Raw genomic sequence first — 12,165 nt, 5'->3', positions numbered from 1 at the left:
CCTCTGTATTGTTCTGAGAGCCACTGGAGGCCCAGCATGTCCTTGCTCCCTTATCTTTCACTGGTTTTGTAAACATCTGTATTCAGCCTCTTCCTGCTTAAAGTGTCCTGCCCTGAACCCTTTATTATGTGTACAGTTTCCATCACCCAAGAGTAACTGACTGAGCACTCTCCAATTTCTAGTTTGAAAAAGCTCAGGCAAGACCTCTGATTGGCCAGCTCTGGAAAAGAGGCTTACCTTGCTTCCTCAACTGTTGCCAAAGGGCCAGGATCACACAGGGACGTGGCGACTTCGAAGGTAGCTATGGGATGGAGAGGAGATGGAGAGGAACGCTCCCAAGAGAAGGGAAGATGGAGGCCAGATGATGTCAATACTGACGTCCCATGTAAACATCTGAAACGGGGACCAGGAGCCTGGGCTGGAGTCACCCACCTGCTCACCCCCAGGGGCCCCTGCCCAGGACACAGTCAACCTTGGGTGAAGATGGCACAACTGCGGCACCCTCTGGTTCTAAAGAGACAAGAGAAGCAGAAAACGCATCTCAAGAGGGCCCTGTTTTCTAGAAACATTTCTTTATTTAAAATTTAAAACCATATTACTTCATACAGCAAACTGTGCACTTTGATATATCACAGTGTCTTAAAAAGGAAAATAATCAGATTTGTTTGGAAATTTATTTACATCAGCCTAGAATGATTGGCAAGTAACACAGTTACTATGAAACCCAAATTGTTACAAAATGTTTACAAAAAACTATATTCATAGAAATTCTGCATGTCCACAAAGGGCATCCCCTGAATGGCCCAGAGACCAGTGTGTGGGAACTATGTTGAGTAGGATTGGGGTGGGGGGCGTCCAGGCACTCTGGTCTGGGTGGTGGGACAGGCCAGGGGTCTCACATGGTGCTATCTTGGGGCTTCACCGAGGGACTGGGAACCCAAGTCCCCATCGTGGGAGGCGCAGCTAGGAAGCTGGCACAGGCAGAGGTGGGCTGGGGGCTTGGGGCACAGTGGCAAGGGGGCCCCTGGAGCCTCTGATTCCTGTCCTGGAGTCAGGACAGGCCCATCCTCGGGGCTGGGTTCAGATATGCTCCGGCCAGGACCCCAAACAGAGGCAGACCCAGAGTTAAGTGCAGACCAGTCTGACGCATGGGGCTGAAGCAGAGGGCAGACCGCTGACCACACGGAAGCCCACTCCAGACCCTTTCCCACGTAGTCCAGAGATGCTCTCGCCGGTGATAGAGCCGAACCACTTGCTGAAGGGTTAGAAGGGAAAGAACAGACGGATCCGAATGTGGTAGGGACGGAGGTCTGCAGGGGCGGGGCCAGGCTCTATGCCAGCTGCCCTGCAGGGGAGGGGGGTCAGGGGAGAGGGCGGACAGATGGCACTAGGCCGTGCTCAGACCGCCTTCTTGGCTTCCCCTCTTTCACCCGCTGTCACTGCTCTGCTCACACCTCTGGCTCCCCAGTCACTCCCTGACAGCTGACCTTGCAGTCAAATGGGCTGGGGAGATTGTCTGGGGTGGGATGAACTCATGGCTGGAATTGCTGGGTCCACAGCTGTTTTCTTATATCTGGAGGCCTCAAAGTTTTGATCTGTAAAATAGATACGCTGCGGGGTTATTTGAGGTCTGTTCTAGAAGACAGGGGCCAGGGATGTCTGACTGGCATGCAGGGGGCCGTTCTCCTGAAAAAGGGTTTTCCTTAGCTGGGAGCTGGGTCGTCTTTGTGTGTGGTTGAGAATGTGAGGCAATGGCCTCTGCCATACTTCAGCCTTCTGGGGTATTCCAGGTGGAGCATCCCTGGCGGCTGGGCAGACAGGTATTGAGAGCTGGTCCAGGGAGTGGCCCCCTCTTTCCCAGCCCTTCCAGCTCCCTGCTAACTGCCCTGGGACTGCAGCTGTCATATTGGCTCAGGAGCCCAGTACTGTACAACGCTGCCCCCCAGACAGAGGCCCAGCAATCCTCAGAGCCTCTCAGATGCAGAGGCCTCCTGTAGTCCTCAGGAGGCCTACCCGCCAGCCCCTCGGTTCTCCCTTCCTCCTCAGGGTCTGCAGCTCTGACATGCACGGGCCCTTCCCGTCCCCCAGAGGGCTCTCCGCAGCCCCTGCCCCAAGCAGCTTCCATCCTAGACTCTCCAGCTGCAGCCCCCGCTGCTCACCTGGTCCCCACCCACACTGGCTGGGTTATGTACACTCTGTGTGCAGACGTGCGGGGAGGGGTGCGTATACACATGGGCTACAGGTCATATATACACTGTGCATATATATATATATACAGCATATATATATATATATATCTTTTTACATTCATATATATACTGTACAGAACTTTAACCTTCTACCAAAAACAGTTTTGTGACTTTCACATATGGCCTCAGCTCTGAACTTCTAACTCCAGGGCAAAGCCAGGACGGAAAGGAAGGCTCCATTCAGGCTGGCCAGGGGACCGAGAGCGGGACCCTTCTACTGGGGCAAGCAGCTGGGCCCGTTCCAGATGGGTCCTCCCAGCCCGGGGCTTTTGCAGATGGGTCTAGTCCAGAGGCCCGTCTACAGAACTGGGTGCACTTTTTGAGTCTGTCCACAGGGCCGGGCCCATCTCAGAGTTTAAGTCCATCCAGCTGTTTGTCCAGATCGCTAAGCCCTTCCCAGATGGCTGTCCACACAGGACCAGAGATGTGGGCCAGAGCAGAGAGTTGGGAAGGGTCTGGGAAGGGATGGGCTTCATGCTGAGTGATGAAGCCACAGCCACCAGCCCACACTCAGCACACCCGCCTGGGAGGAGATGTCGGGGAGGGAGCTTCCCACTGTTCTGGGTAAGCGGGTGCCTGGGTCTGACTTCTGCTTTCCTGGGAATTGGGGAGGGAGTGACTTCTAACCACTTGGAGCCTTCTCGCCACTGCCAGAGCCCTCCTCCATCCAGGGCTGGACTTGCCCTCTGCCCATGCCCGGGGCCTTGAGGGGAACCTGTGTGCTTGGCTAGTGGAGACAGAGTCTTGGCTGTGAGCAGGGGAGGTGCTCCCACCCTTCAGAGACTCAGAGTCAGCTCCTCGGCCAAGGGCGCCTTACCCATCTTGAGACACGTGCCCAGCGTGGGGCCCATTGAATGGTGACAAAGTTCTCAGGTTTTTCTTATCTGTCCACAGAAGATAGACCAGTAACAGGTCAAGGGGAGAGAGAAAATGAGGCCTCATGGCCCCGCTCCCCAGGGCCTTGGCAGGGTGTGTATGTCCCCAGTGCTGCCCTTTAATCTGGCCAGTTGGAGCAGGCTGAGGGGAGGCACTGGCATTTCGAAGTGGGGGATGGAGGTGGAAGGTAGGGGTGCTCTTCTCTTCAGGGCCGGTACGTGCTGGGCAGGGACAGTCCAGCGCCTGCTTGGGCCAGTCCCATCCTCCGCTCTATCCAAACCAGTGTTGAGCTGCCACTGACCTCAGTGCCTCCGTGTGTGCGCATGCATACTCGCCGTAGCTCAGATCCACGCCCGCGGGCAGGTGGGCCTGAATGTTATTTCCACTCGACCCACCTTGCTGGGAATAGTTCCCCGGCCCCCACCCCAAGACGCAGCAGCACCTTCAGGCCCCTGGGACAGAGCTCACATTCGGAGAGAAGCGACCTCCGCTGCACTCTGAATGCTGGGCTGGTCTCGGAGACAAACACAGGTCATCAGGCAGAGTTTGAACCACTGTCCACACACGGACGTAAGGCTCGAATGGGAGGTGATATCGGGCTGCTTGTCCTCCCATCTCCATGTAGGACTTGAGAAATCATTTCAGTCCCTTTCGGGGGATTTCCCTAATGGAATTGTGCCGCTGAGTTCCACCTTCCTCCCCTCCTTTGATGAAGCTCTTCCTACCCCACCACCTCCTAGTCTTCCTGCCATCGCAGTCTATATATGTGCATAGCCTCAGAAGAAATGACACGTTCATGGCGTGTCACGAAAGCACACACACGGTTGAGTGTGTGATATGAACATGGATGTGGGCGTGTGCTATGAAAGTAGACTGGATAAAGAAAGAGAGTGGCTCATGTCTGTGATCGGTGAGAAAAAATTGGCAAAATACCTTCATCAGAATCTGGTTATCTGGAAATTGCCAAAAAAAGTCATTTTCCCTTCAAATAGGACACTCCACAGAAAGCAAAGGAGTCACTGGCTGCGACTGCCTGCAGGGTTTCGTCCCTACTTGGCCCGTCTCCTCAGGCCTATGTAATCTTAGCGAATCTTTGTGACAAATGACCTCTCTCCATGGCAGAAGTGTACCCAGACTCTAGTTCCCTTCCTGATTGTCCATCTCTGCTCCTATTGTGAGCTGGAACATATGTGCACGTTTGAACACACATATGTGAACACACACACACACACACACACACGAACTCCAGGCCCACGTGGCTCCTCACATACAACATGCATTCCCTTGTGCTGTGCATCCATCCAGTTCTGTCTTCCCTCCCGCCCTCCACGCACACGCACATGCACACGTGCTCACAAACGGACCCCTTGATGACATGGCTTCTCCATTAAAACAAATTTTATCTTGTCCTCCACCCTCTGCCATTAGGTACACAAAAGTGTGTGTGTGTGCACACACACACACAAGCATACACAGTTGTTCACGTATGTATACATATGTATACTCACCAGAACCCCAATATGGCATGGCTTCTCCCGTTTTTACATGTATGGGGTCCTGCTGCTTGTCCAGATTTATCTCCTTCACCCCAAATTCACACACACGTGCACACACACACACCCAAAGGGTTCTCCTATTATTGCATGCCTGGGACTCTGTCACATGCCCTTATTTATCCTTCATGCCCAGGCCCCAAAGATCAGACATACAAAGATACACATACATAAAAAAAAAGATACACATACATGCGCACGCACACACAGACACACATACACTCCTACATCCAGGAGCTCACAACAGCATGGCTTTTCCTATCATGATGCATGTTGGCCATGTGGCGGTCCATCCCTCTTCTCCCACCTCCAGGGTGCACCGCCTGTCAGAACTGCTGTGGCCCTGGGAACCAGCTGGTTTGGCCCCACAGCTCAGTCTGGAGAAGACGATAGTTATCACATGTGTCCACTGTGCTCTCCTGCTTTGGGACTCCTGAGGAGAGTTAGAGATTACCCTTCACCCCAGCTGAGGAGGTTCTTGAGACCTAAGTGTAGCTCTTTTCCTAACCAGGGTCCCCAGGCAGAAACAGAAGAGCAGTAGAGGGGTGGGTGGCTGGTGTCTCCTGGTCTCTGTACAGATCTCCAGCCCCCTTTCCCTGGCTCAAAGCCTGCCCTCTGCCCTTGGCCATGGGCAGCCTTGCTGGCCTCATCGTGCTCTCTTTAAGGACACTTTGTTCCTAATCCCTCCACATCTCATTCTCCTCCCAGAATCTTAAGCGTCTCAGACCTACAGTATCTGTCACAGCTGGCTGGAACCCATGGATCACCTGGTCCACTGCTCACTGCACCTCGTCTGCTACCCCTTCTCTGCTGAACCCCCAAACCCCACAAGGTCCCAGCTCTTCTGAACAAGAGACCAGGACCGTTACGACTGTGTATCTCTGTGTGGGGTCTTTGGTTAATCCTCCAGGAGGCAGCTTCTTCCTCCCCACCCCAGGGGCCTCTACCAGGGAGACTATTCTGCCCCCTGGAAATTTTCTTTCTCTGGGGGCCATCTTTAAGGTTTGGCAAGTCCAGGAGGCAGGGAGTTCCTTTGTGCCCCCCTAATCCAGCTTTCCCCATCTACCCCAAAGTGAGCCTGTGCAGTGGACTTGATCCTCCTTGGAGGATGGGTGACAATGTTCACTTCAATCTAGGCTACTTTCCTCCTTCCATGATGACAGAAGATGGTCAAGGTCAATTGGCCAGGAATGGGGAGTCGCTGAAGAGTAGATGGCAAAGAGCTCAAGCGTCCTAATGCCACTGGGGTTTAGAAAACAGCTTGCTAACCAGCAAAATAAAATCCAATGGCTCAAGGGCCTCTGGGATTTCCATGGAATCCACTGTTCCTCTGGCCGAGTCTCCGGGCATCCTTTGCAGGAGATTCTGGGGGTCCTTTCTCCTCTGGTCACAACGGGGAGGTGAATGTGTTCTGACCATTCTCCCACTCTTAGAGACGTTCTAGAGGAGCGGGACCCATTGGGACATTGTCCAGAAGAGTTCAAGTTGGCATTCTCTGTGCATCCTCCTCTCTCCCAGACTCCAAACTCCTCTTTTTCCCCTGTGGGGCTCCTGCCTTTAACTTTGCCCAAACAGGGGCTCCACCATGGGTGGTGTCAAGTCCAGGAGATCAGGACCATGTGAGCAGCCCCTGGGGGATGAGTTCTTCCTTCTGATCAGGCATGTGGGGTAGCTGTCCTCCAGCTTCAGTTCCCATTGGCAGCCGAACAATAACATCCTTTTTGGTACCCAGGGTCTATGCCTCTGATCTCCTAGTCAAGTTCCAGGAGGCCTGCCCCCATGGGGAAGGAGCGGCAACAAGAGAGCTGTTTCCTGTTTTCTTTGGCCCCTGCAGGGCCATGGTAGAAACTTCCGACTATAGAAGAGAGTTGAGGGGCAGGTGAATTTGGCCTGAGAGAGGCATGTGCTTCCTTTGGCCTTGGCTGTCTTGGCTGGCAGCTTTAGAAACCCAAAGAAGAAACAAGAGGAGGGTGAAGCCCAAGCAGCTGGCCTGGGGGCCTGCTGGTTTCCTGATAGGTAAGGGCAGAGGGCTCCTGGCCCAACAGGCAGGCAGCAGCTCTGGTCCCCAAGTCCAGTGTGGGGCTTGGGGGTGTTCCTTCCAGTCTCCTTTGCTTTCCTCCGCCCTGCCCCCAGGCCGGCGGTCCCCACCCCACCTGTGCCTAGGGGAACACGGGGGCCAATGATGTGCTGCAGGTCATGCTGTCTTTGCCCGGAAGCCGGCGATCGTTGAATGTGTGCATGTTGATGACGGCATCAGTCTTGACCATCATGGGAGGCTGCGGCTTGTGCTTGACCCGACGCTGGCAGGTAAGGGAGAAGCGGATCTCATCAGCCACGGTGCTGCAGAAGGAGCGCTGGGGTGGCGGGTGGGAGGGGAAGGAGCACAGGGGTGAGGCCCGGCCATGCAACTCCAGCCAACTCCTCCCCTTCCTCCCAGAGCCTGTGCTGAGGCCCCTGGCTTTCCTTCACACCTGTATGCCACCCGCCCTCTGCCCCCTGCAAGGTGATTAGTTGGGGTTGTTGTTTAGTCGCTAAGTCACGTCCAACTCTTTTGCGACCCAATGGACTGTAGCCTGCCAGGCTCCTCTGTCCATGGGATTTCCCAGGCAAGAATACTGGAGTGGGCTGCCGTTTCCTTCTCCAGGGGATCTTCCCAACCCAGGGATGGAACCACATTTCCTGCATTGGCAGGTGGGTTCTTCACCACTGAGTCACCAGGGAAGCCCAGGTGGTTTGGAGAGCAGCCTACACAGCATCACGTCCTTGTTTGGGATCTAAGGTGATATCATCTTAGCCCCATTTTACTGATGAACAAACTGTGGCATGTTAAAGTCTGAGTAGTTTACCTGCCTGACTTTTCTCCATTAGCTTCTGAGGGCAGGAACCAGCCAGTGTCATCCTATGAGCCCAGCCTCCAGCTCTAGGCCTGGCTCAGAGTCAGGGCTTAAGAAACACTTGATGAATATATGGATAGCCTCTCTGAGAGGGGTTCCCATTGAAGGGAGGAGTCGCTTTGCTCCCATTCAGGAAAGTCTAGTACAGATTTCTCAATGGGGAGGCAGGTCCCTGTAGGGCTTTTTCTGGCTTGGGTCCCTGTGGGTATCCAAGAGGGACAGCTCAAGTGCAGCACCGCCCACAGGTATCTGATGGCAGTGGCTTCTATGAGACCAGCTGCCAGAGGCTGTCCCATGGCTTGTCGAGAAGGCAGCGGGCTGTCAATGTCTCAACTTGCCGAGGGAGGCCTGGGCATCAGCACTCAGACAGGTTGTAGTGAGGTTATGTGGTGCTGGGGAACGGGGACTTGGCTTTGAATTCTGACTCTGCCTCTTACCCTCTGTGTGACCTCACCAAGCTTCCTCTTGCTCTCCCACTAAAGGCAGGACATCTTCCCTCCTTACTTCCCCTTCTTCATTCTGCGACTATTTACTGAGACCTACTCTGTGCCATTTTCATACTGTTCTCAAGGCAAGAATACTGAAGTGGTTTGCCATTCCCTTCTCCAGTGGACCACGTTTTGTCAGAACTCTCCAACATGACCTGTCTGTCTTGGGTGGCCCTACATGGCATGGTTCATAGTTTCATTGAGTTAGACAAGGCTGTGGTCCATGTGACACTGAAAGATGAACTCCCCAGGTTGGTAGGTGCCCAATATGCTACTGGAGATCAGCGGAGAAATAACTCCAGAAAGAATGAAGGGATGGAGCCAAAGCAAAAACAACACCCAGTTGTGGATGTGACTGGTAGAAGTAAAGTCCAATGCTGTAAAGAGCAATATTGCATAGGAGCCTGGAATGTTAGGTCCATGAATCAAGGCAAATTGGAAGTGGTCAAACAGGAGATGGCAAGAGTGAACGTTGACATTTTAGGAATCAGTGAACTAAAATGGACTGGAATGGGTGAATTTAACTCAGATGATCATATCTCCTACTGTGGGCAAGAATCCCTTAGAAGAAATGGAGTAGCCATCATAGTCAACAAAAGAGTCCGAAATGCAGTACTTGGATGCAATCTGAAAAACGACAGAATGATCTCTGTTCATTTCCGAGGCAAAGCATTCAGTATCATGGTAATCCAAGTCTATGCCCCGACCAGTAATGCTTAAGAAGTTGAAGTTGAATGGTTCTATGAAGACCTATATGACCTATAAGACCTTTTAGAATTAACACCCAAAAAAGATGTCCTTTTCATTATAGGGGACCAGAATGCAAAAGTAGGAAGTCAAGAAATACCTGGAGTAACAGGGAAATTTTAGTACAGAATGAAGCAGGGCAAAGGCTAATAGAGTTTTGCCAAGAGGATGCACTGGTCATAGCAAACACCCTCTTCCAACTACACAAGAAACGACTCTACATATGGACACCACCAGATGGTCAATACTGAAATCAGATTGATTATATTCTTTGCAGCCAAAGATGGAGAAGCTTTATACAGTCAGCAAAATAACACCAGGAGCTGACTGTGGCTCAGATCATGAACTCCTTATTGCTAAATTCAGACTTAAGTTGAAGAAAGTAGGGAAAACCACTAGATCATTCAGGTATGACCTAAATCAAATCCCTTACAGTTATACAGTGGAAGGGAGAAATAGATTCAAGGAATTAGATCTGATAGACAGAGTACCCGAAGAACTATGGATGGAGGTTTGTGACATTGTACAGGAGGCAGGGATCAAGACCATCCCCAAGGAAAAGAAATGCAAAAAGGCAAAATGGTTGTCTGAGGAGGCCTTACAAACAGCTGTGAATAGAAGAGAAGTGAAAGGCAAAGGAGAAAAGGAAAGATATTCCCATTTGAATGTAGAGTTCCAAAGAACAGCAAGGAGAGATAAGAAAGCCTTCCTCAGTGATCAACGCAAAGAAATAGAGGAAAACAATAGAATGGGAAAGACGAGAGATCTCTTCAAGAAAATTAGGGGTACCAAGGGAACATTTCATGCAAAGATGGGTACAATAAAGGACAGAAATGATAGGGACCTAACAGAAGCAGAAGATATTAAGAAGAGGTGGCTGGAATACACAGAAGAACTATACAAAAAAGATCTTCATGACCTAGATAACCACGATGGTGTGATCACTCACCTAGAGCCAGACATCCTGGAATGTGAAGTCAAATGGGCCTTAGGAAGCATCACTACGAACAAAGCTAGTGGAGGTGATGGAATTCCAGTTGAGCTATTTCAAATCCTAAAAGATGATGCTGTGAAAGTGCTGTACTCAATATGCGAGCAAATTTGGAAAACTCAGCAGTGGCTGCAGGACTGGAAAAGGTCAGTTTTCATTCCAATCCCAAAGAAAGGCAATGCCAAAGAATGTTCAAACTACTGCACAATTGCACTCATCTCACACGCTAGTAAAGTAATGCTCAAAGTTCTCCAAGCCAGGCTTCAGCAGTGTGTGAACCGTGAACTTCCAGATGTTCAAGCTGGATTTAGAAAAGGCAGAGGAACCAGGGATCAAATTGCCAACATCTGTTGGATCATTGAAAAAGCAAGAGAATTCCATAAAAACATCTACTTCTGCTTTATTGACTATGCCAAGGCCTTTGACTGTGTGGATCACAACAAACTGTGGAAGATTCTTAAGGAGATGGGAATACCAGACCACCTGACCTGCTTCTTGAGAAATCTGTATGCAGCTCAGGAAGCAACAGTTAGAACTGGACATGGAACAACAGACTGGTTCCAAATAGGAAAAGCAGTACGTCAAGGCTGTATATTGTCACCCTGCTTATTTAACTTATATGCAGAATACATCATGAGAAACGCTGGGCTGGAGGAAGCACAAGCTGGAATCAAGATTGCCAAGAGAAATATCAATAACCTCAGATAGCAGATGACACCACCCTACGGCAGAAAGTGAAGAAGAATTAAAGAGCCTCTTGATGAAAGTGAAAGAGGAGAGTGAAAAATTTGGCTTAAAACTCAACATTCAGAAAACGAAGATCATGGCATCTGGTCCCATCACTTCATGGCAAATAGATAGGGAAACAGTGGAAACAGTGACAGACTTTATCTTTTTGGGCTCCAAAATCATTGTGGATGGTGACTGCAGCCATGAAATTAAAAGACGCTTGCTCCTTGGAAGAAAAGTTATGACCAACCTGGACAGGATATTAAAAAGCAGAGATGTTACTTTGCCAACAAAGGTCCATCTAGTCAAGGCTACGGTTTTACCAGTAGTCATGTATGGATGTGGGAGTTGGACTATAAAGAAAGCTGAGCGCTGAATAATTGATGTTTTTGAACTGTTGCAGAAGACTCTTGAGAGTCCCTTGGACTGCAAGGAGATCCAACCAGTCCATCCTAAAGGAAACCAGTTCTGAATATTCATTGGAAGGACTGGTGTTGAAGCTGAAACTCCAATGCTTTGGCCACCTGATGCTAAGAACTGACTCATTTGAAAAGACCCTGATGCTAGGAAAGATTGAAGGCGGGAGGAGAAGGGGACGACAGAGGATGAGATGGTTGGATGGCATCACCAACTCAATGGACATGAGTTTGAGTAAACTCCAGGAGCTGGTAAAGGACAGGGAGGCCTGGTGTGCTGTGGTCCATGGGGTCACAGAGAGTCGGACATGACTGAGTGACTTGACTGAGCTGAATTCTGTGTCAGGCACTGGTGTTCCAAGTGTTAGGCACACAGCAGTGAAAAGGTTCTAGCACTCAGGGAACGCTGATGATAGGATAGAAACAGATAATAAACACATGAACAAATAAATAGTTTCAGAAAGAGATAACTATTATTAAGAGAATAAAGCATTGAAATGGGATAGAGTGGGGTGGGGAGCAGGGATAGGTGGGAAAGACTACTTGAGCTTCAGCTGAATGACCAAAAGACTAAGAAAATGGGGCTCTGGGACAAGCACAGTGCAGGGTGCTGGAACAGCATGTGCAAAGGCCCTAAGGCAGAAATGTGCTTGGCTGGTTAGGGACTAAAAACATGGCCAGTGTGTGTGGAGCAGAGTAATAGAGGGGAGGGTGGGAAGGAGGAGGCTGGAGAGGTGGGTAAGGACTAGATCCTATAGGCTTTGTAATGGGATTTGGAGCTCATTTCAATTGTAATGTAATTCTAATGTAACCTAAAGGATTTGATTGTTCTTCTTAGATGAATCATAATTTTTAAAACCATTCCCAATTATTGGACATTTAGGTTTTCTCACATTTTTTCCCCACATTTCAATTAACACTTCAATGAACATTCTTGTCAATAAAATTGCACATGTTTTGGCCACTTCCATTGGGTGCATTTCTAAAAGTAGAAATTGACTGGTCAAAACATGTGGCCTCCTTTAAAGACTCTGGACATACTGCAGAGTTACCTTCCAGAAGCTTACCCTCTTGGATTCCCCCTGAGAAGGTACCATGTCCCTTTTCTCACACCTATGTGAACTTGAACATCAAGAATTATCGTTGCCCTTCCTCTTTGCTCACTCAGGCTTACTGATTATAAAGGACTTCACTGAATTGTGGACGGATGTGTAAGTGCATC

The 12,165-nt window shown here is 50.3% G+C and overlaps 1 protein-coding gene across 2 annotated transcripts in view; it reads right to left on the bottom strand.

The window, feature by feature from the left end:
* Nucleotides 1–560: 560 nt before the first annotated feature.
* The window catches only part of GRIK3 (glutamate ionotropic receptor kainate type subunit 3), a 245,336-nt gene continuing 233,731 nt past the window's right edge, over nt 561–12,165 (bottom strand). Inside the window, exon 16 of one of the 2 annotated variants that reach the window (XM_043461871.1) lies at nt 561–7,032. In XM_043461871.1, the coding sequence (XP_043317806.1) occupies nt 6,838–7,032 (195 nt within the window). In that variant the 3' untranslated portion in view covers nt 561–6,837. The remainder of the gene's footprint in view (nt 7,033–12,165) is intronic. The other variant, XM_043461872.1, reaches the window with a different exon arrangement.

The sequence above is a fragment of the Cervus canadensis genome, chromosome 2 (genome assembly GCF_019320065.1).
Source record: "Cervus canadensis isolate Bull #8, Minnesota chromosome 2, ASM1932006v1, whole genome shotgun sequence".
Taxonomy (NCBI): domain Eukaryota; kingdom Metazoa; phylum Chordata; class Mammalia; order Artiodactyla; family Cervidae; genus Cervus; species Cervus canadensis.
Note: the sequence above shows the minus strand (reverse complement) of the source record. Positions and strands in the feature narration are given on the sequence as shown.